This window comes from Bombus vancouverensis, chromosome 13, assembly GCF_051014615.1.
Source record: "Bombus vancouverensis nearcticus chromosome 13, iyBomVanc1_principal, whole genome shotgun sequence".
Lineage (NCBI taxonomy): Eukaryota > Metazoa > Arthropoda > Insecta > Hymenoptera > Apidae > Bombus > Bombus vancouverensis.
In genome coordinates this window covers 6,974,758-6,999,307 of record NC_134923.1, presented here as the reverse complement: position 1 = coordinate 6,999,307, position 24,550 = coordinate 6,974,758, and the positions used below count along the sequence as shown (strand labels likewise).

The following is a 24,550-nucleotide window of genomic DNA, read 5'->3' as shown; positions in this document are numbered from 1 at the left end:
GATAGAAAGATCTATCGCCGCGATATCGTTACGTATTTTTGTTCGTTGAAACGATATATACTATGATTGTGGCCAGTACAAAATCAGGTTAAACTGATGCGTTGTGTCTACCACTGGTTTGTTCGCTTTTGCTTTCATTCAAAAATAACCACGAATTAGGTCCGATTTTAAATGGATTATCCTGACGCAATTTCGGATATTGCAACAGTGGCAACGCGTGGCCGACCACTATGTTACAGATATGACTGAAAATCCGACGATCCATTCGCGACGTAATGCTTTTCGTGCATTTAATAGGGGCCGATGTTGCATTTTCACCGTGGAAACCAGCAATCGATACGTGGTCACGTGTATATTAGAAATATCGTATGTACGTGAAAGTCAGCCCGCATTTCAATTATCTCGGTTATTTGTATTACATTGTAGAACCACAGGCGTAATTGTCAAAATTTATGTCATCGGGGCATAAATTTCAAACGTTATGCGATATGAGATATCACAGCGGAACGATATAAGTCAAAAATATTTTGCAAAATTTTGATTTTCACTCATTCCAGCGATATCTATTTCAAAGATACCGATTATCAAATTTTTTATATTAGGCACGCCGTTAGTTTTTTCACAGAACATTGTAGATTCGTCATTCATTGTTAAAATCGAAAGAGTAAAAGACTAAAAGATATGTTTAGACTGGATAATTCCACTATTGTATATTTTTTCTTCTAATTTGCATATACGAATATAGTTTTTCTAAATTTCAACAACCTCGTTATCAATATTTTCTTTAGATTTCAATGGATAAGTTGAGGGGTCACTATCGATTACAGGAAGTAGTTTGAAATTCATTTTAATTGATAACATACAGTGGCTGGTATTGGCGCAAACAGTGTAAGATCCCTGTACGATACTGTATCAACTATAATGGAAACGCTATCGCGGTGATCTTTCCACTGTATTGTTTATTCAGCCAAACGACAAACGGGGCCGATACTCGTCGTGTTGTTGTTACATAAGTGGTGTGTTTGTTATCGAAAACACGGTCTGATCTCGCGTATCGCATATTTTTCGATGACGCGGTCGTTATCAACGAGATGATCGATCAGCAAAAAAAGAGAGAGAGAGGGAGAGAGAAAAAAGAAAAATCTGGCAACGCATCCCGTTAATTCCCGTTTTTCATTCAGAGTCAAAATATTCTAACAATGTACCGTGCGTAATTACGTTGCGATAGTTTGCGAAGAAATCCGTAAAATTTGCCCAAACAAAACGCGCAGCCGAGGAATTTTGCTATTGATTCGCAAATGATAAAATATTAATTTGATTAATTTGCTTCAACGCACTCGTAATTATTGGAAATTATCTAGGTCGTACCACTCACGCTTAAGGTCATTTTAAAATTGACAAACAAAATGTTCATTGCGGCTACGTCGTTAGTATTTAATATCATTTGAAGATCGACGGAAGTTGTCGAGATTGTGTCACAGGCGATTAAAGTCACTCTTAATTAACATTCTGCTATTATCGACTAAGATCACCCAAAGATCACGGGATCATTTCAATCATAGTTATTATTATCGATACTTATAGATAGCTGCGGACCATTTAAGGGAAATAAATGCGTGACACGGTCTTTCAACGTCATTTTCCACATCCAATTTGTTATTTTATATAAAAGCAATGGTAAAATCTATAGTGGTAGATATATATAAACGTAGGCCAGACCAGATTTATCAACCATTTTAAAGAAATTGCATCACATCGGCTTTGATGGATTAAATGCAGCACACAAAAATTCTATAAAGCAGAACGTTACTATTTTTTCCGATCTGGGTCGGTGCTCGAGCGACTGATCCTATAATATTCTTCAAAGGAAGGCCGCTTCTCTCGGAGCGATCATCAGCCTGATTGAATATAACATGATAGCTTGGAGCGTACGATCCGTATGTCCAAGCGATGCTGATAAAAATTCGTCTGTTCCCCTGTATGTATAACGTGTGGGCGCACACGTTCGTTGTTAACGACTTATTAAAATTTCACCGAACAGCAGCGGCGACAGTCGCCGAACGAAGAATTAATTGCAGAATTCTGCGAATTCGTGACGCTTTGTCAATTGCGCCGAAAGCTATATGCACAAAGCTGCGAGCTTGTCTATCATGTTTGACGTTTGCAAGAAACGATAAGGCCTTAATTTGATAGCGCGTCTCTGAATACAATCGTATTTGATTCCTCGCTACAAAATAAGCGAAATACGCTTTGTGAAATATTCATTAGATAGTATTATTTGAAGAAATTTTAGTGTCATTATGAATACATTTGCATAACGATAGGGTTAAGATTTGATAAGATTTGAAAAAGGTCGTGTATGACAAATTTCTATTCCTTTCAAATGCACCTAACGTTAGTTCCGCAAAAAGAAGCCTTGACATTTTTCTTGTGTCTCGTTGCAAACAACTCGATATTTATAATTTTTATAATAAAAAGAGATCGAATGTAAAAAAGAACGAGTTGACATTAGCGAAGGCTAGAACGAATATGGATTAGCGCGATATAGAGAGAAGATAGGAAATGTTTATCGGTAAATCAAGTGGCGATAGACTCTGAGAGTTTGGTGGCTCAGGTGGCGCATTATCGCGTCGATGCCTTTCAAGATGTCGGTAAACGAGGCAAGACATCAGCTTTCAATAGAAGGTAGCTCGTAAGACGCGTGCAAAGTACGAAGAATGAGGTTGGAAGAAAGAGAGCGGTGTTGGAAGTCTGATCGAAAACGAGCGGCTGGGACGTGTAAACATCGAATTGTATCGGAGAATTTCAATCCGAACAGTCGGGGTGAAGGCAATGTTTGCCGATGTCTCGAGCACAACCGCGCATCGATCTGGTTTATCGCGTATTCGATATGACGCCATTGAATCGAATTCGATCATAAACAGAGCGTGCCGATGGAAGAAAGCTCTGTGTAAACAACGATTTAATTCGATTCTGTAATTTTCGCGGTTGGGATCGCCGGATTAATTGGGATCCCATGGCAGCGCATCCGCGCTTAATCGGAATCGTGTCGCGTGACAATCGTCCGGATTGGTGGACGCCACCGATGGATCGAACTTTTCTGGCTGATACCTCGTCAAATTTTTCCCCGTAATATTACCAAAGGAAATAAGAATCTTTTTTTCGTTTCCGACGTCCGGTAGACCTCCGCTTTTAGCTTTTAGGAAAACTGAATTCGATTCGATCATCACGTTGGATAAAAGAAATCCATCACGGGTCTTGCTCGTTTTTCGCGTATAGAAAATCGGTTTCCAAACGCAATCAACGGCGTTGAACGCGCCTGGACCGGACCAAAAAGTCCCTGGAGAAAAACCGCACGCATGCCGCGATGAAACTGTTGTTTAAAATTAACGAGGCAATGCGTGCTACTCGCGCAGATGGCTGCTAAACAATTATTAGCCCATTATCCCGCAAACATTAATTGCCCCGATTAAACTATAAATTTCTGCCTGTGTAATTACGTGGCCAGCTTCCAGCGAGCGAGGAAGACGCAAGAAGATCCAAATTGGCCGCAATTTTAAAAACACTTTGTTTATTATGACGATAAGAAAACAAGTAATTCACTGTATGAATGCCTTAAACGGGAGCACCAAATAATTGGTCCGACGGGGAAAACTGTGAGACATTAACGTAACATTGCACATGCACACGTCGCTGCTAGCAATAAAACGCACGAACTACTGTGCATGGATGCAACTAGAATAATCATCCAGGTGGAATCTCATTTTTTCGAGTTACGCGGCCACTGGTCCTGCAAGATGCGTAATTACCTTGTGTAATTAGCAGATAGCAGAAGAGCAGCAGCTTTGCTTTATCTCATATTTGTTGCCTACGCCATATTTTGTTGCTTTAAACTTGAAATACTATGGCATTTGATACGAACATAACGAAACTGTTTCTATTACCTTTTTCACAAACAGTAAGAATTCAAAGCGTCACATACAGAGATCTTTGGTCCTGTGTATATTTATTAACGTGCATTTTACAGAAATATCCGCTCTGGGAATTACGGTATTTTACAAACGCATGTAAAAGGAGAAGAGAAGCGCTTACGAATATTCTATCATCACTCTATTAAACTAAAACCATCCTGTGTGTACACAAACGATCTTCATTTTCTAGTCAGCTATAAGCCCTCTAAGGATCAGAAGCGTCCCCTTGATGCATGTCGTTCGACAACCCTAATTTCCACGTTGTCAGAAAGTTTCGCGACACAGCCCATTCCCCATACTCCGTCCGAACTTGGGTCACAGCCAGTCACTGCCTTAACCGATATTTAAGCGAATTTCCAACGGAATATAACGTAGAATCGGGTAAAAAGAAATCGAAGAAATAGTAGACGAGGGACGGTCTGCAGGATTCAGAGTAGCTGCAGGCCGGTTCGAAGGCTGGACGATCGTTTAGTCGGACCAGTGGGTGATTACCGAGCGCCCTTTGGCTGGGTGGTTCGCGATAGAATCCGATTAGACGATTTAAAATCGATGAGAGACTCGACTCGTGACGGATGGAAAAGGGAACAGGGGCTGATGGAATGGGGTAAAGGGGTGGAAACGCCACGGCGTGAGACGAACGGATGGACGTGCGACCGGATGGCGGCTCGCAATTACCATTCATTACTTTGTTGGGGCCAATTGACATAACTGATTGGTATTCGGCTGCCACACCACCCTCAAAGGACCCTCCGGTCCACGGCAACGAGCTAATGCAGTTAGCCACGTCTGCGTCCAGTTACACACTCTCCGGCCTGCGTCTAGATCGGACACGTTCCCGAATTTGTCGCTGGACTCGGGTTACAATGCTGTTTTTTTACCAAACTAATGCAAACAACCTCGATGCTGATGGCTTTTTGAAACCACCGCAACTGGATTTGTTGTCCAGGAAAGTCCATACTGGACGTGTAACAGCAATCGAGTACGGTGATGCACGTGCGTGTTCGTAGAGGTAGTGTATGAAGTATGTCGTGGAATGGTAGTGGTTTCTATGTATACTATCTAGTGTAGTAACATTTAATACAAAAATCCGGCACAGTTCAACATCAACAAGAGTAACTGATAATTAGGCTGCGGATTTTTATGATTCGTGAGAAATTTCGAAGATGCACAAAAGCGTAGAGTTTTACAATCAAATGAATAATCAAAATATTATGCTTTTTCTGTATATAAAAAGTAAAAAATTAACTTGAGAAGAGAACGAGGAAGGTGGATGTTTCGTGATTACACGGAATATTCATCGATTCGTGATTAAAGCAATGGAAAGTGGAAGAGCGAAATCGTGGGCTGACTTCGTCGGAAGTTGCTCGTTCGTGTTTCGAGCGGGACAATCGGCTACGCGACGTTCAAAGAGAGACGTTTCAATGAACGGTCGTAACTTCGTTACAGAGCGTTTAAAACAAAAGTTCCTCGGCTGGAAACTCGCTGGCCCGGTCGCGTTTATGATAATTAAATGACACGCTATTAACCATAAAAGCGTCGCAGCGACAATATCACGACTCGAAGTTACTTTACGACATTACAACGAGCCAGAGCTGTAAAGCCTCCGACTGATAATGTTTTAACACGATAGGGAAGTTCGTTAACTTCTCCAGACGAATACAGCAAACACGCCGGACAGGCGAATTAAAAATGGTACGTTTGATACTATCGTTGCCACGTTTCCACTTCTCATTTTCTTGCCACGTTCAACCGAGAACACCACTGAATATCTTTAATTAACTGACTAATTGGATACACTGTACGTGCCCATACTGACTAACGTTGTGGTTATATTTGGTTTGCAAACTTGTTCAACGACATTGGAGTACAACCAACTCGAAGCGTGATTAAATGACTAGAATGCTGCCCGAAACGCTATACTATACATACTGAATTTTAAAAAATTAGCACGCGTTATTCACTTCTGAATTCGCATAAGTAAATATTAGGTCGTCCGAAAAGTTTCTTTTATAAGGAAATAATGGATGCGCAACATTTTTCGTTTTATATTATTTTATCGAATTACGTATGATCCATTTTGTTCTATTAAAATAAAGATCGCAACGTTCGACAGATTAGGTTACATGTTTGTATAAAGATGCGTTGTTGTAAAAGACGTGTCTGTAAAAGAAAGATACTTTTCGGACAACCTAATATGTATGTCGATATTTTGTTATCAGAGCAAACAGACCCAATGAAAGAGCGAACGAAGCGAACGATGCGTACCAACTATTATTCATTGCATGCAACGGGCCGAAGCGTGTAAACACAAAAGTTAGAGCGTAAAAGAAAGGAGGTAGGCGACGAGGGAGAAATCGAATTTCATTAAAGGAAAACATTTACGCGCGGCGAAATCGCTGAAAAATCACTGACGCGTTTTATTAGTTATCGCGTATCCGCGAGATATTTCGATTCCCCGGAGTATTTTCAACGCAGATGGAAAAAATCTGTTCTATTTGTCGAATGAATTTAGATCGACAATTTAGAATTCGCTTCGATCTGAATTCACCTATAAATAGAATAATTGGAAGAAATATTTCACGTAACGAAATAAATAAAAATGAAGGAGAAAATTCATTGACGGATCGTTTAAATGGCACCCATTGAAAACGTGGTTGAAGCTGGTGGATTTAATTGTTTATTAACTAGCAATTCCGTTTCGTGCTGGTAAACAGAAAATGCGTGACGCAGAAAATGTTAAATTATGGATTATAGGAAACATTTCAAGTTAAAGTATAAAATATAACAAAACTAACTATAGCGTATGGCGTGAGCAAAGCGAGGATTCGCATACGGTGGAAGCATCGCTTGCTGACTTTCCCTCATTGGGCTCGTAGATTAAAAAACCTGTCTATAGTAAAACTGTATATTTCTTTCAATTCGTTGGGAAACGTATATTAAAAGTCCACGAATAGAATAACTAAGCGAAATAAAATAAAAAGTTTGTCTTAAAATAATTAGAAAATAAAATTAATGAAAAGCATTCGATGTGTAATAAATATCAGTAGATATTGTCACGCTTATGGTCGATAAATTGATTGTTGCATTAAATCGAGTTTTACGTACATTCTTTTATGCGTCATTCTCGGACAGAAACTGTTCGAAAAAATTGAACCTATGTTTTGCAGAAATCCATCAGTTCCTCGAAGTATCTTCCTGACGTATAAGGGAACAGTCTGGTAGGAATCATTAAAACTTCCCGAACCAAGCTTCCGCTGCGGTGTCAAACGAAAGAAGTCCAAAGATATATCTCACGGAACGGTAAAGTTTCCTCTCGAGCTCGATTCTTAGCTTCCCCTCGCGTCCCTATTCACCGACCTGAACCCCGACCAGCACTGACTAAGCGATATTCCCTGGGAGGTGTCGACCAGAACGGAAAGTTAACTGATAAATAGCAGCTAATACTTTAGGCACATCGGCGTCTGTTAGAATTTCGGAGCCACTTAGACCGGTTTTCCTCGGGAAGGAAGCCAGGTTTCTCTGAATTCCGCTAAAGTGTTTCCCGTTTAACGCGCTCGGTGCATCCGTCGCCTAGTTTTTGCGCCGCCGCCCTGTCAACGACGTTGAACGATCGCTTCCTCGCTCTGTGAAGCTTCTTGCACCCTCGGCGGAATAGGTTTGCCAAGATGACGAGTGATCTCGATGAACGAGCCAGGATCAAGAAGAAGAATACTGCTCGCGATTTCGCGATAACTAAACAAAGCTTTGATAGATATGGCGGACGTTCGATCGGGCAAGTCGAAAGAGGATGGTACTCAAAGTCAATTATGGATAAAAAGAGCATCAGAGTGGAACATTTGATAGAAAAAACGCATGATCGCGAAAACGCGGATGATTCAGTGGTGGGATGGATGGCGTGCGATGGTAGCCGATCGAAAAGCAATCAAAAACGCGAGAACACGAGGTCGGTTATCGTGGGCGTCGGTTCGAAAATGCGCGTCGACAGCCGTACAACGCGTATAATCGAACTGGCCGGCGTGCCGGTCCGATGTAAAAATGGGAGCTTTATCCGCGACATGAATACTAATTGGCGACAGAAACGTATTCTCCCGCGGTACTGGTGGTCGCCGCCGCATTTTTCGAAAGCTCGCTTAATTCGGCCCGATGTCATTAACGTTTGTGATTCGTCGATAAATTATTCAGGATAATTGGATTCGAGCCGAGTATAAAATCCGCCGGTCAATATAGGATGACCTGCCCCCGGTCGCGATCGGGAAAACCAATACACTCGATCGACGCTCTCACGGGGGACATTTCACACGCCGGCAAACAGGGGAGAACAATCGGGATCCCTGTTCGCTATTTACCGATGGAACGATAGCTTATCGCTGAATCGTGAGCAAGGCGTCCCTGAATCCTTGGAAACGCACTGAAGCACGTGCTCCTCTCCATAATCGTCCTGATGCATTCTACGCTGATTGAAAATTCCCCTTTAAAGCGAGACGGTGAAGTACGTGTAGTACAGAGTGACACAAAAACAATGTAATCTTCGGCCTTTCGAAACTGATTTCTTTCGATTTATCCTAACCTAAATAATGATTGTTTTTTATTGATCGACAATAATAGAAGTACATCTTCGTGGATGGTTTCACGATACGTTTCAGATAGGTTTCACGATGGTTTCATGATGGTTTCATATCAGTTTGATCGAAAAGTACATTTATCGCTTATTGTATGCTTCGTATAATATATAGTATGTCAAGTATGGAAGTATTAATTGTAAATTTTAATGTCTTATTAAATCAATGTCTACCTTAATTCGTTTTTTTCGGTATTTAAAGAGCAAGGAATATCTTGAGGTTATACGTTACGTTAACGTTCCAGGTACATCGACTCTGTATCGGGCAACGAGGCTCGTTCAACCAGTCAAGGATAGTCACCCCCGAATAGAATTCAGGCGGCGAGCAGGGGTGAGTTTGACTATTTTTAGTTCGCTCGTTACGTGTTTCGATTTTATGATAATGCAGCCTCTCTTATGCTAACGAGGCAACGTTCGTCGCCCGATAACCGTAGCCGAGGGTTACGACGGCGACGTCGCTCACGAAATTCGATTCTCTTCCCTAACGGATTAATTAAAGAACACGCGGAGAGCTCGGTGTTCGCGTGATTCTCACGTGACACTTGTGAAACGTACGCAACCCTTCGCCATGCAACGTGCTTCTTTCTCTTTCCCTTCTTTGCATTGCATCGCGGGACAATCCTTTGAAACGGCGACCTGAGTTGTGCGCGAAAATTCACGGTCCGTGGATCGAAAGGAAGGAAACAGGCGTCGAAAGCGACTGCAAAGAGAGAAGGACGTCGCCGGAAGACGAGGGAGTAGGGAGCCCAGCAGAAGGCCGCGAATTAATTAAGAGCCTGTGAGTTACCGCGCGGCAAATAAGATGAGACTTCTAGGATGTTCATCGTCAAAATATTTGGTACAGATTGCTGGGCGTACACTGGAACGCCAGCGATGTCTACGATGCGACCTAGCCGGGAATGAAATTTTGTCGGGAAGTGTTTTAATATAGCTCGCGTGCTTCCTCGAAAATCGAGGACTTTCTTATTCGGTATTCCGTCAACGGCTGGAGTATGACTTTGCCTCACGACCAGTGACGAAAACTGATTAAATTTGTCGTTATCAGCGTCGTTTTCTTCGTTATACCGACGAGTAATTGTTTTCGTGACAATACGAATGCAAGCAGCGTCGTAGATAACGAAAATTGGATGCTCGATGCACGCGTTAATATCAAAATAGGACAAACTTCTCGTTCACCATATCAAGCACGGTCTATTGAACGAGGCATGACAGAAATGCAAATGGAATACTCGCGGATCGGTCGACCGCGCCTTATCACTTATCGCGACAACTGTTCCTCAGCTCCTGAGAGGCCAGAGAGAAACAAACCACCGATGATTGATCTTATCGTGCAGAAGTGGCAGCTTAATTCGTATGCCGGAAGAACAGAGGCCGGAGGGAAAGAAAGAGAGAAAGATCAGAGAGGAGAAAAAGATGTCTACGTCGATTCTCAACGGGATGCGAAAGCACGTTGCGAATACATACAACGTGTGTATACAAATGAAGTCGATGGTGTGCGCGAGGGCGCACCTTTTCCAAGTGTCTCGGCGACGTCTGAAAGAGGAAGAGAAATAACGGGAACAAGAGATAGGAGGATAGGTTGAAGAATGTGCACTCAACGTGATTGGTGCAGCGCCGCGGCGGTGCACACTGGAGGCTGTCTGCATGAAAACTTGAGAATTTCCACTCAGGCACTCGTATGCGTATACGGCCTCCAACGGTATGCTGCCTCTCGCCGCCCCTCACGCCCATCCCCTCTTACTCACTACGTCTTCCAGAGAACGACCAAACAATGCTCTCCACTTTCTCTCTACCAACTTGACGGAATATTTCTAGGAATTGAGTCTGTTGTTACCAAGGTTGTTAGCTGCGAATCACGCGACACGACTTATTCGAATGGTTTATTCTACCCTGCTAACGTCATTAACTACCTGAAAACGGTGCACTTTACGAGTCAAGGGTTTGACTATGAAATCTGACAGAGGGCGAACGCTCAAAGGGAGAAACGTTCGAAGATAACAATTTCCGGAAGTGAAGGAAGCTGCTTCTCAAGTAATAACCAAAAGAACTTCGGATTATATTAGGAATTAACGGACCAAGTTGGCGAACTAATTTTTTTTCGTTTTCGCCCTATGGAATCCAGCGAATTCCAGGTATCGCGGTACTTTTAATTGGAACATTACCACGGAAGATAAAATCTCTACCGTGATCGTCTCTTCCCGCGGCTTGAGAGCGCCACGATGTAATTATTCTATGAATATTCGAAAATTCATGAACGAGTTCCGCCGCGCTAAATAATGCAATCACATTAAATCCGTAAATGGACAATTAATTAACGAGCTATGGATCGACAGCCGCGATGCTTTTTCTTCGTAGCTGAGGAAATCGGTGAAAGAAAAGAGAACAGAGAAAGTCTATTTTAACCACGTCTAATTCATCCATAATTTACGGCATGGAAAATTCGACTGGAAATGCCATCAGCTGCGTTTCTAATTAATTATTTTTATCCGATACCTCGACTTAGTTCGCGGTCGATTCTAAATTTATACTTTAACGATTTCCCTCCCCGTCAAGGGCTGTCGTTTAAAATGCGGCGAAATTTTCGATTCGCTGACGATACAAAACCAACGTAATTCGTCACGTTTTAAAAATGTAGTCATTGATTTACTCATTGGAATGCCGCAGCAGGGAACGGATATGCGGTAAAAAATCGCGAAGCTTGATATTGTACGCGCGAGCGGAGATTGAGATTTTTAATCGGACGAACGTACAACAGCGACGGTGCGGCGCGATAAAAATTGTAATGTACAATTAACCACTTTGTTTTAAACAGTCGTGATCTTGTTAACAGGATTTTGCATTTAATATTCGCGTAGTTTTGCCATTTCTGGCGCAAATAATTATGGAAGTTCGCTACTTGTGATGCTGGAGGTTCGTTAAATTTTCGTAAAAGCTGCAGGGAAGAGTCGGAAGTTTATTGTCTATTTCGAACCGAGGTTTATCGACGAATAATTCTACGTAGAGATGGAAAAATCGCTGGAAAATAACACCGAAATAGATCTAAATGGAACTGCACAATTAAAAAATTCCAACCATAAAAACGAGATAAATAGAATAAGGTTTATTAAAAATTCATCGTCAATACATCAATAACATGGTACAGGTGATTCGTCAACGTTGCCAAAACCCGTAAAAAATGCAAAATCAAAATTACTCATTCATGGAACGATATATATTAGGAGAGGTATACATGACGGAGGAAGATGCAGGAATAGTTATCGAATTGGTGAAAACCATGGTACCAGGACGAGGATAGGAATCAACATCGGCAGCATAAACTACCAAGGCAGGAGGAACTGACAGGGAAGCTCTAGCATTTACTTTGACAGGTTCATTGCCGAAATTGAGCATAACAATTACAGTTTCGCTTCCTAGAGTACGAGTAATACCCAAAACCTGCTTATCCAATACTGAAACGTTTAAAGAGCCCCTTGCGATTACTGGTCGTTTCTTTATGTTCATTAACTGTTTGAACAGCTGATATGGGGAGCTAGTTGCTCTCTTCTGAGCTGCCAGGTTCAATGTCTTATAATTGGGATGCACAGGCAACCAGGTTTTTGTACTATTGGAGAATCCGGCGCTGGTGGTACTGTCCCATTGGAACGGTGTTCTTTCTGGATCTCTGGATTTCAAGTAGTATCTGGCAGGACCAGCGTTGCAACCGGCTGGGTCGACAGTCTCCTTGTACGTGAATGGTCTGTCTACCATTCCGATTTCGTCTCCGTTGTAAATAACCGCTATACCTGGTAGGACCATCGCCATCTGGATAATCATATTAGCTCGTCCAGTGCCGAATCTAGACGCCACGCGATGGTTATCGTGGTTGCCCACGACCCAATTCGGCACGTTGCCACTCGGCACGCTTTTCACCCACTTATCTATCAAATTTTTGTAGTCCATCGCGGTAGATTTGTTGTTCAGACTCGTAATGAACATAAAGTTGAAGGGAACATTGGAGCCAGCTGTGTAGTATTTCATGGTACGTTCGTGAGTGGTGTATGCTTCCGTGAGAATTAGCCTAGGATCGGAATTGGTACGGTTGGAGTGGTCGTTCATCAGCTTTCTCCAACTGTTGAGCGTGCCGTAGGTTTCGTTCTGATCTAACGTGTAAATATGAAGCAGACTGTCGTGATCGTCACTAGGGATATCGGTTCTGTTTGCGCTCGGTTCATCCCTAAAATTGGCATCCTCAAACATGAGATTGATAGCGTCAATGCGGAAACCATCGACCCCGCGGTCCATCCAGAATGTGAACACATTCTTTATCTCTTGATTCAAATCTTTGTTGCGATAATTCAAATCTGGTTGACCTATAGCGAATTGATGCAGATAGTATTGCTTACGGACGTTGTTCCACTCCCAAGCCGAGCCTCCAAAGCAACTCAACCAGTTGTTTGGCGGTTTTCTGGTCCCGTTGACGATCTTGGCGTCTCGCCAGACGTAGTATTCGTCGTATGGCTTGATCTTTTGAACACTCTTCTTGAACCAGGGATGCTCGGGAGAACTATGATTAGGCACGAAGTCCAGGATCACCTTGAGCCCGAGGGACTTGGCCTTGGCTACCAGTTTGTCGAAATCCGCTAGAGTTCCGTAAGTGGGATCGATGTCGGTATAGTTGGAGATGTCGTAACCAAAATCAACTTGTGGACTCTTATAAATTGGTGATAGCCAGAGAGCAGTGGCACCGATGTCTTTAATATGCTCCAGCTTGCTGGTGATACCGTTCAAATCACCGATACCATCTCCGTTGCTGTCTTTGAAACTCCTCGGGTAGATTTGGTACACGATGGCATTTTTGAACCAGTTCACGTCTACTGCCGCGCTTAGCGCGAACAATAAGAAACACGATGTAATCGTTAGTCGAAACATGATGGACTACTGCACCAAGATGAACGCGGACGGCCCTTTATAGTACGCGACGATATTATACATCTATTTACTTGCACATTTCGATTATCTAAAATCGCTTTTATCAAATCATTTTTATTCAATTAATCAAAGATAATACCATTTCGAGTAGCTATCAACGATAACGAGAAGATAGTTAGATACTTGACTTTTATCACAGACCATGTATCAATTTATTTTTTTGCCTTCTGATTTTTCCTGAGAAAGAAACTTTCTATATCGAAATTGTTTTCTATACTTTCTTATATCTTCAAACATTTTTTCACACTCGATAGCAGCTTCCTTTCGTTGAAGACCACATCGAAGCTTCGATTTCTTATCGTGAAAAATCGCAAGCTTTTTCAGTGAGTGGAGAACATTGCACGGAATGCAACTCACGATAATATTCCTCGCAGTGCCGAGCTACTCGAAAGACGGATAAACACCTAGAACCGCACGATCTTGCGTGTTCAAGACATTTATGCGTGCCGGTTTCGTTTCTGTCGTGTCCCGACTAATTATTCGACCAGCTACGCTCTAACAGATCAGTTTCTTACTTTCTTTTTACCGAGACCAATTTGAGGCCCGAAGTCCGCCGTCGCGAATAAATTCGCCATTTATCTGCGTCACGGCAATCTTCTCCCTTTTTTTGTATCTGTAGGGAATCGATTATCAACGACGTGAAAATGCGTAATTCTTGTAAAATTTCCAAATACCATGATCCTGTTCTAATTGCTATCATTAACTCGATGTTAATTAATTAAAGAATCTATATAAATGATAAAAGATTATTTTTGTTAAACTGGACGATTTTGCCAGATGGCGATACGTTTTCTAAGCCGCGATATCGAACCGATACGGGTATCTATCAAAACAGGTAATCGAAATCGCGTTGTTTCGATGAAAAAGAGGAGTACAATTTATTAGCGAACAATGTTAGTTTCAACTTCAAATAGAGATCAACTTCAAACTCAACGAGAAGAACGCGTAACGAGGAAAGAATGACACAACATTCTATAAAATGTTGCACGCCACAATAGATTGAAAGCTCTATGTGCAAGCTATTTCCATACATCGTATTGGAAACAGAATTTTTATAACCGGCACCCTTGATAACAATTCTTCATAATTGAGAAGAAAAGAAATGCAACTGAGCCAGCCATCGGTATTATTCACAGGGGAATAAAGAGTCGGACGAAAGTCAATCGAGGAATTGACAGGGTTTTATCAATTTCTTTTTTCTCTTTTTGACGGTTAAAGTGTGACGTGACCTAGTTTCCTTTTTGGATCCACGCAATGAATTCGAAACGATTTATCAAAATTTCAAACTTCGATAACGCTGAAATTTTCAATCGGTTTCTGGTGTGCACGCACGCCATTAGCAACGTTGGTTTGTAAAACAAACCGCGCATAAAGATAATCAACCAGAGCGCCTACCGACTGTCAATATTCATCAAATTTGAATGATATCGCTGTCCAGCTAGGGGAAAAAAGCGAGTCACAGCCTATTTTTTTCACCGATCAATCCGGCTCGCGCGCCACGGATAAAGGAAACGTTTTCCGGATCGGTCGCAAAAATGTTCTCTGACACGCATTGTTTTGGTGGTACGCGGCCAACGATACACCGCTGAAATAGAACATGGTCCGCGTCGATTCCGGAACCACGGTCCAGTATCCGATTTTTGTCAGAAAAGTGATCTTTTTCCATTATCAGACATCTATATGTAGATTTCTTCCAGGCAAACGCCAGAGACGAAAGAAAAATGACGAATAGTTGGTACACAAGGAGGCGTACTATGCTTGGTAAACAAGAAAGTTTTCTTCGTTTAATTAGAACTTTCGTTTAAGCTTAATTAATGCTTGAGATTACGATGGTTCTCTGTCGTTTAATAACGCGGATAGAACAAATTCTCAGTAATAATGGCTGAATGCAATACTTCTGCTCGTGATTTACGCTGGAAGATACATGCCCGTAGATTTCGCAACAAGCAAGGACTAACATGGTACTCGTGTAGAACCGGCACCGCGCCACAGGAACAAAGTTTCGCCATAGCATTATTTCTGCGTGTAATTTTCTTCTTGGCTTATTGCGAACTGCATTCATTCATTGTTCATAGCGGTGCCGGGGGCAATTTCACCGAAACAATGAATTATTCATATTGTAAACATTCGTTCTTCCCTCGTAGTTATCAGTCTCTTCAGTACCATGTTTCACTTTTTTAGACCGTGTTTTAATCGCAGTCGTTTCATTATTTACCATAGAAATAACTATACCAAACTTTGTAGCCATTTTTCCATCCCTGCAATTAGTCCTGTAGGACAAAATAATTGCGGTAAGTAGTATTCTCTGTGAGAGCTTTATAATCACCTACTAAATTGAAGCTTTAAGTAGAATCATCCTTTGATCTATCCGCAGTGAGGCTCGTACGCGTTAATTTTTATTTAATACTCGTAATTCACAATGTCTGTTACCATCAAAGCTTCGAGAATATAAGTTAGTAATAAATTATAACTAAGCTTATGCTACATTGATACATGTTCCTCAACGAATCCTTATGTTTGATAAAAACATCTCAAATTACTTGGTTCGAACGGAGCTTTAATCTCCGATCGAATTTACGAACTTAGAAGGTAAATGTATTAAAGAATCAGATCACAAAATGAAGTTTGAACATGGAAAATAATTATGAGAAAGAGTTGCAGGTGTTAGCGCGCGGTTAGCCGTAGGTTAAGTCGGGGTTTCGAGTTAATTTCCATAGGTTTGCGGCACGCAGGGTGAGAGGGTGTTTTTCACGATGTGCGATCACTTCGAAAGGGCAATGCGAGACGAGGGATTAGCGCGGCTCTGTTATAACGAGGCCACGTTATGTCAGCCACCCTTGCTACGAAGGGATAGTCAAACAACCCCCTTGCAGTTTACGGCCGTAATTAACTTCCTAGGTTATTAGCCCTCGTTCGCGGTTGTAGCTCACTACTCCATAGGACTTTGTCTCACAACTCTTTTCAGGGATAATCCTCTCCTTGTCCTTCCTGCATCCACCTCTTGCAACTCGACTTTCATTCGACTCAGACCAGCATTTTTCAACGAACATACGCACCAAGATTCGTCCATTGTTATCTCAAAAATCATATAACAAAAAACTAATAATAAATTCTATATTATGTTCGTTAAAAAAAACAGGAATGTATATACGTCATATAGTCGATCACTATTCTATGAATATTCGAAAACTCATGAACGAGTTCCGCCGCGCTAAATAATGCAATCACATTAAATCCGTAAATGGACAATTAATTAACGAGCTATGGATCGACAGCTGCGATGCTTTTTCTTCGTAGCTGAGGAAATCGGCGAAAGAAAAGAGAACAGAGAAAGTCTATTTTAACCACGTCTGATTCATCCGTAATTTACGGCGTGGAAAATTCGACTGGAAATACTCGCCATCAGCTGCGTTCCTAATTAATTATTTTTATGCGATACCTCGATTTAGTTCGCGGACGATTCTAAATTTATAATTTAACGACTTCTCTCCCCGTCAAGGGTGTTATGTCGCGTAACACTCTACCTGGCCCAGGCCACACACCGCGGGCAACATGGCAACCAGATGTCTTCGGATACTCACTGCGTACGCTCAATAGTCTCAAGTATCTTCCATAAATCTCAGGAATTTCCTAGTCGAGGTCCTTAAAACCAAACAAACGTCTGTTTCCGAAGCATATGTAAAGACCTTTGTCTACTACGGCTTGACAAGGGAAAGTTGGTTTTTCTAGCGTATGATGCAACTTTCCTCCCACGAACCACTTTCTCTCGAGGGCGGTTAAGACCCTTCGTTTAACCAATTAACAACGAAGACTATTTACCTCACTCTCTTAGTCAAAATCGTCACCAACGAATCCGATGGTCCCGTGCGCTAGACACACCCATCCTTAGCTTTCCTCCGCCACAGCATCGTCTCCGAACATCACTGATTTTACATCCTTCGAACAGTCAACATCCCTCGACCGGGTTTACACCCGAAGATCAGTCTCAATCAAGCATCTCGTCAAGCGGTCAGCAATTCGAATACAGTGAGTCGACAAATCCATCAGTATACGCGATAATCCGTCTAGAGACTCAGGTCGCACTCATTCGTAGTCATCTCATAGCAAATATTCATTTTGTGTTACACCGAAGTTGTTGGTTTGTGAAAATATATAATAACCTGTTAGCAACAGCGTTATCTTTCATTTAACTACACTTATTATCCTAAAAGAAATAAGGGATCGAGCGATTCGCGGCGTCGATTAGCAAATCGTAACGGGAATTTACGACTCCCGTTGGCGCGCTTCTTCGAGATCGCGTCTCCACGCGAACGTGCGAAAACAAAGGGCTGCCGTTTAAAATGCGGCGAAATTTTCGATTCGCTGACGATACGAAACCAACGTAATTCGTCACGTTTTAAAAATGTAGTCATTGATTTACTCATTGGAATGCCGCAGCAGGGAACGGATGTGCGGTAAAAAATCGCGAAGCTTGATATTGTACGCGCGAGCGGAGATTGAGATTTTTAATCGGACGAGCGTACAACAGCGACGGTGCGGTGCGATAAAAATTGTAATGTACAATTAACCACTTTGTTTTAAACAGTCGTGATCTTGTTAACAGGATTTTGCATTTAATATTCGCGTAGTTTTGCCATTTCTGGCGCAAATAATTATGGAAGTTCGCTACTTGTGATGCTGGAGGTTCGTTAAATTTTCATAAAAGCTGCAGGGAAGCGTCGGAAGTTTATTGTCTATTTCGAACCGAGGTTTATCGACGAATAATTCTACGAAGAGATGGAAAAATCGCTGGAAAATAACACCGAAATAGATCTAAATGGAACTGCACAATTAAAAAATTACAACCATAAAAACGAATAGAATAAGGTTTATTAAAAATTAATCGTAAATACATCAATAACATGGTACAGGTGATTCGTAAACGTTGCCAAAACCCGTAAAAAATGCAAAATCAAAATTACTCATTCATGGAACGATATATATTAGGAGAGGTATACATGACGGAGGAAGATGCAGGAATAGTTATCGAATTGGTGAAAACCATGGTACCTGGACGAGGATAGGAATCAACATCGGCAGCATAAACTACCAAGGCAGGAGGAACTGACAGGGAAGCTCTAGCATTTACTTTGACAGGTTCATTGCCGAAATTGAGCATAACAATTACAGTTTCGCTTCCTAGAGTACGAGTAATACCCAAAACCTGCTTATCCAATACTGAAACGTTTAAAGAGCCCCTTGCGATTACTGGTCGTTTCTTTATGTTCATTAACTGTTTGAACAGTTGATATGGGGAGCTAGTTGCTCTCTTCTGAGCTGCCAGGTTCAATGTCTTATAATTGGGATGCACAGGCAACCAGGTTTTCGTACTATTGGAGAATCCAGCGCTGGTGGTACTGTCCCATTGGAACGGTGTTCTTTCTGGATCTCTGGATTTCAAGTAGTATCTGGCAGGACCAGCGTTGCAACCGGCTGGGTCGACAGTCTCCTTGTACGTGAATGGTCTGTCTACCATTCCGATTTCGTCTCCGTTGTAAATAACCGCTATACCTGGTAGGACCATCGCCATCTGGATAATCATATTAGCTCGTCCAGTGCCGAATCTAGACGCCACGCGATGGTTATCGTGGTTGCCCACGACCCAATTCGGCACGTTGCCACTCGGCACGCTTTTCACCCACTTGTCTATCAAATTTTTGTAGTCCATCGCGGTAGATTTGTTGTTCAGACTCGTAATGAACATAAAGTTGAAGGGAACATTGGAGCCAGCTGTGTAGTATTTCATGGTACGTTCGTGAGTGGTGTATGCTTCCGTGAGAATTAGCCTAGGATCGGAATTGGTACGGTTGGAGTGGTCGTTCATCAGCTTTCTCCAACTGTTGAGCGTGCCGTAGGTTTCGTTCTGATCTAACGTGTAAATATGAAGCAGACTGTCGTAATCGTCACTAGGAATATCGGTTCTGTTTGCGCTCGGTTCATCCCTAAATTTGATATCCTCAAACATGAAATTGATAGCGTCAATGCGGAAACCATCGACCCCGCGGTTCATCCAGAATGTGAACACATTCTTTATCTCTTGATCCAAACCTTTGTTGCGATAATTCAAATCTGGTTGACCTGCAGCGAATTGATGCAGATAGTATTGCTTACGGACGTTGTTCCACTCCCAAGCCGAGCCTCCAAAGTTACTCAACCAGTTGTTTGGCGGTTTTCTGGTCCCGTTAACGATCTTGGCGTCGCGCCAGACGTAGTATTCGTCGTATGGCTTGATCTTCTGAACACTCTTCTTGAACCAGGGATGCTCGGGAGAACTATGATTAGGCACGAAGTCCAGGATCACCTTGAGCCCGAGGGACTTGGCCTTGGCTACCAGTTTGTCGAAATCCGCTAGAGTTCCGTAAGTGGGTTCGATGTCGGTAAAGTTGGAGATGTCGTAACCAAAATCAACTTGTGGACTCTTATAAATTGGTGATAGCCAGAGAGCAGTGGCACCGATGTCTTTAATATGCTCCAGCTTGCTGGTGATACCGTTCAAATCACCGATACCATCTCCGTTGCTGTCTTTGAAACTCCTCGGGTAGATTTGGTACACGATGGCATTTTTGAACCAGTTCACGTCTACTGCCGCGCTTAGCGCGAACAATAAGAAACACGATGTAATCGTTAGTCGAAACATGATGGACTACTGAACCAAGAGGAACACGAACGGCTCTTTATAGTACGCGGCGATATTAATCATCTATTTACTTGCACATTTCGATTATCTGAAATCGCTTTTGTCAAATCTTTTTTATTCAATTAATCAAAGATAATACCATTTCGAGTAGCTGTCAACGATAACGAGAAGATAGTTAGATACTTGACTTTTATCATAGACCATGTATCAATTTATTTTTTTGCCTTCTGATTTTTCCTGAGAAAGAAACTTTCCATATCGAAATTGTTTTCTATACTTTCTTATATCTTCAAACATTTTTTCACACTCGATAGCAGCTTCCTTTCGTTGAAGAACACATCGAAGTTTCGATTTCTTATCGTGAAAAATCGCAAGTTTTTTCAATGAGTGGAGAACATTGCACGGAATGCAACTCACGATAAGATTCCTCGCAGTGCCGAGCTACTCGAAAGACGGATAAACACCTAGAACCGCACGACCTTGCCTGTTCAAGACGTTTATGCGTGCCGGTTTCGTTTCTGTCGTGTCCCGACTAATTATACGACCAGCTACGCTCTAACAGATCAGTTTCTTACTTTCTTTTTACCGAGACCAATTTGAGGTCCGAAGTCTGCCGTCGCGAATAAATTCGCCATTTATCTGCGTCACGGCAATCTTCTCCCTTTTTTGTATCTGTAGGGAATCGATTATCAACGACGTAAAAATGCGTAATTCTTGTAAAATTTCCAAATACCATGATCCTGTTCTAATTGCTATCATTAACTCGATGTTAATTAATTAAAGAATCTATATAAATGATAAAAGATTATTTTTGTTAAACTGGACGATTTTGCCAGATGGCGATACGTTTTCTAAGCCGCGATATCGAACCGATACGGGTGTCTATCAAAACAGGTGTTTGCTCGACCAATCGCGGGGAGACGTAGTCGCTATTAGAGACGTCAACGGGAGTCGTAAATTCCCGTTACGATTATAACAATCGACACCACGACTTGGTCGATCCCCTGATTTCCGTTGAGATAATAGGGGTGATTGAGTTTGTATAACACTGTGATTCACAGAATTATAAATTATATATTTCCAACACTTAGATTACACTGATGAGCATAGATAGATAGATAATCACTTATCGCACGTAGATAAGATAGACATGTACGTTAGAGCAGGGCTCTTATAATTGGATTTAATGTATTAGTGGACGTAGCACTATAAGATATTTAGGAGAGGAAATGTATGCTCGACAATACCGAGACCGACTCTCGCGTTATGCTTAGACTGCCCCGATAGGCATTAGCGTTAGACTTAGTAGTTGACTTTTCCAACGATGTAGAAGAAGTGAAGTTGAGTGACGATGCTGTGTCGGAGGAAAGCTAGTGATGGATGTGTCTAGCGCACGGGATCATCGGTTTTGTTCATGCCATTTTAGGTCAGTAAGTGAGGGCAGTATACATTGCCTCGGATTGGACAAACGAAGGTTGGTGGACTAGGAAGGGTCTTAACCGCCCTCGATAGAAAGTTGCTAGTAGGAAGCATCGTACGTGAGAAAAACTAACTTTCCCGTGTCAAGCCGTAGTAAACAATAGTCTTTGGAAACTGATTTAGAAAAGACATTTGTTGGGTCTGAAGGACCTTAGCAGGCAAGTGACTCGGGTTTATGACGGGTGCTTAAGGCTATTGAGGGTACGCCGTACGGATGAGCGGACATCTGGTGTCCGTCTGGCCCGCGGTGTGTGACCTGGGCCAGCCAGAGAGTCGCCCGGCGTAACACTTATGCTACATTGATACATGTTCCTCAACGAATCCTTATGTTTGATAAAAACATCTCAAATTACTTGGTTCGAATGGAGCTTTGATCTCCGATCGAATTTACGAACTTAGAAAGTAAATGTATTAGAGAATCAGATCACAAAATGAAGTTTGAACATGGAAAATAATTATGAGAAAGAATTGCAGGCGTTAGCGCGCGGTTAGCAGTAGGTTAAGTCGGGGTTTCGAATTAATTTCCATAGGTTTGCGACACGCAGGGTGAGAGGGTGTTTTTCACGATGTGCGAACACTTCGAAATTCACGTTATGTCAGTCACCCTTACTACGAAGGGATAGTCAAACAACCCCCTTGCAGTTTACGGCCGTAATTAACTTCCTAGGTTATTAGCCCTCGTTCGCGGTTGTAGCTCGCTACTCCATAGGACTTTGTCTCACAACTCTTTTCAGGGATATCCTCTCCTTGTCCTTCCTGCATCCACCTCTTGCAACTCGACTTTCATTCGACTCAGACCAGCATTTTTCAACGAACATACGCACCAAGATTCGTCCATTGTTATCTCAAAAATCATATAACAAAAAACTAATAATAAATCCTATATTATGTTCGTTAAAAAAAAACAGGAATGTATATACGTCATACAGTCGATCACTGTAAATATAAAGAATATATTGAAATTAAAATATGATTTTCAAGTAATATTTATCTGTCATATCGTATTTATTTATATTTATCTTTTCGTAAGGTTTTTAAAACGATAACTAATTTATTTCCACAAGCTTATTCACATAGATGACATAAATAATTGTACAATTTTTAAGTAAACGTTAAAAAATATTCGAAACATTATCGCGTTCCTCTATTTTTCCACTCATGGAATTGATCAATATGGCTTCTGAGCGGGTCATTTGGTAAATCATATAAATGAAAATTAATAACCAACGCTATATCGGATCCGTTAAAAAATATTTGAAACACCACCGCGTTCCTCTATTTTTCCATTCATGAAGTTGATCAGTATGGCTTCTGAGCGGGTCATTTGGTAAATCATATAAATGAAAATTAATAACCAACACTATATCGGATCCGTTAGAAAAAAAACAGAGAGATAATAGATATAAATGTAATAAGAATATTAAAATAGATTTCTTTTTCCAAAAGCTGTACACGTATTTTTCAAATGATTTTTTATTTCTTTGGTTCGTGGAGTGCGTAAAACGCATTGTACTTTCCGATAGGCATTGAACAAATTGCCGGGAATGAAAGAGAATAGCCCGTACTCGGGCACAGGGGAAAGCGTCGTTACACACGTAATGCTAAACAGTTGCGCATTCGGGACTGCAAATTAATTAACCCGCGCATGCATTATTATCGAAAGCACAACACGCGACCAGGCAATGCGATTCTAATTAAATTTTCAGTACGCAACAGTCCATCCGGTAAATCAACATAGTTGGAATACCATGAAATTAAATGAAAGCACGTTCTTCGAATAATTGTCGCGACATACGCGAGTACGCAATATGTCATCTATGCCCCGTGAAAATGGAAAAATTTAATTTCACGTTCGTGATCATTGCCCCGTTATGTTTAGTAACAAACATTGAAATTGGACGGTGCGAAGAAATCGTCATTCGTTACTCGCATTAGAATAATAGAAACAACGAATTATTTCAATAAATATAAATTATATCCCTCGCCGATCGTCGCCTAGAATTTGTCATTTATTGCTGCAACACACGGGTTCGAAACACCACCCTTACGCGAATAACCTTTTTCTCTTTCATTTAACCCCGTTGTTTCATCAGGGCCGATGCATGTACGTAAAAAGCACGAATTACATTTCATTGAAACCAGAGAGGTCAGCTCCGTGTCTGTATCTCGTGAGGGACAGTTGGTAGTCGTTGTTCTGAGATATTTCGTTGGGCCGGTTCTAAGTGAGTCTGAAGCAATGTCTGGCAGCTCATTACACCGGGTCGTGGAGTCAGACAAGCCGTGAGTCGGAGCTGTAGCAGAATCTCATGCGAGGAAAATGAGATGGGAGCACGATGGTCGGCTGCGCTGAAGGGTTTTCGTTAGCTGTGAAGAATTCGCCCGGACAAAGGCGTCTCTAGCTTAGACGTAACATTGTGCCAGGAAAGTGGCTACGGTCGGAACAACGTGCGTCCACTGTAATTCCGGAATAACGTTGGTGGCGGTTTCTCGGTAAAACTGTGAAGATTGCCAACCTTTATGCACTCCCACATCCCGAATCCTTCTTCGCTCTCGTGTGTTTCAATTCTGGCCCTTGCTCTCCTCCGTGGATCTTTTTGCTGTCTTCCGGACGCTTGGTGTTTCGGCGAACAAACTTCGCGTACACTGCCCGAAGTTAGACGAGAATAGGAAAAATTGCTCCGAGCGGCGAAAATTGAAATGCAAAGAGCGACAAAAGAAAACGGTTCGAAACGATTGTAAAGTTGCCGGCGTCAATCTTTCCCGACTTCTCCCCTTCGCTCTGATATCCGCCAGGCTAGGATTTAATTAAGGACGATGGAAAGGTAAAAGTAAATTAGA

The 24,550-nt window shown here is 41.8% G+C and overlaps 2 protein-coding genes and 1 pseudogene across 5 annotated transcripts in view; 1 reads left to right on the top strand and 2 right to left on the bottom strand.

Moving 5' to 3' along the window:
- The window catches only part of LOC117160837 (uncharacterized), a 182,566-nt gene that overhangs the window by 121,707 nt on the left and 36,309 nt on the right, over positions 1-24,550 (top strand). For 3 of the 4 annotated variants that reach the window (XM_076623746.1, XM_076623747.1, XM_076623748.1), the window contains exon 2: positions 8,835-8,920. The exons of the other annotated variant lie outside the window; for it this stretch is intronic. The gene's annotated coding sequence lies outside the window, so the exon portion shown is untranslated. The remainder of the gene's footprint in view (positions 1-8,834; positions 8,921-24,550) is intronic. 4 annotated transcript variants of the gene reach the window in all.
- Positions 11,668-13,541, bottom strand: LOC117161994 (maltase A1 pseudogene; annotated as a pseudogene).
- On the bottom strand, positions 18,409-20,277 carry LOC117161970 (maltase A1-like). Its single transcript, XM_033343760.2, has one exon. It carries the CDS (start codon positions 20,231-20,233, stop codon positions 18,515-18,517), a length of 1,719 nt encoding a protein of 572 aa, XP_033199651.1. The 5' UTR covers positions 20,234-20,277; the 3' UTR covers positions 18,409-18,514.

Coding starts and splice junctions, on each gene's coding strand:
- LOC117161970 (XM_033343760.2), bottom strand. CDS start 20,233: ATGTTTCGACTAACGATTACATCGTGTTTCTTATTGTTCGCGCTAAGC.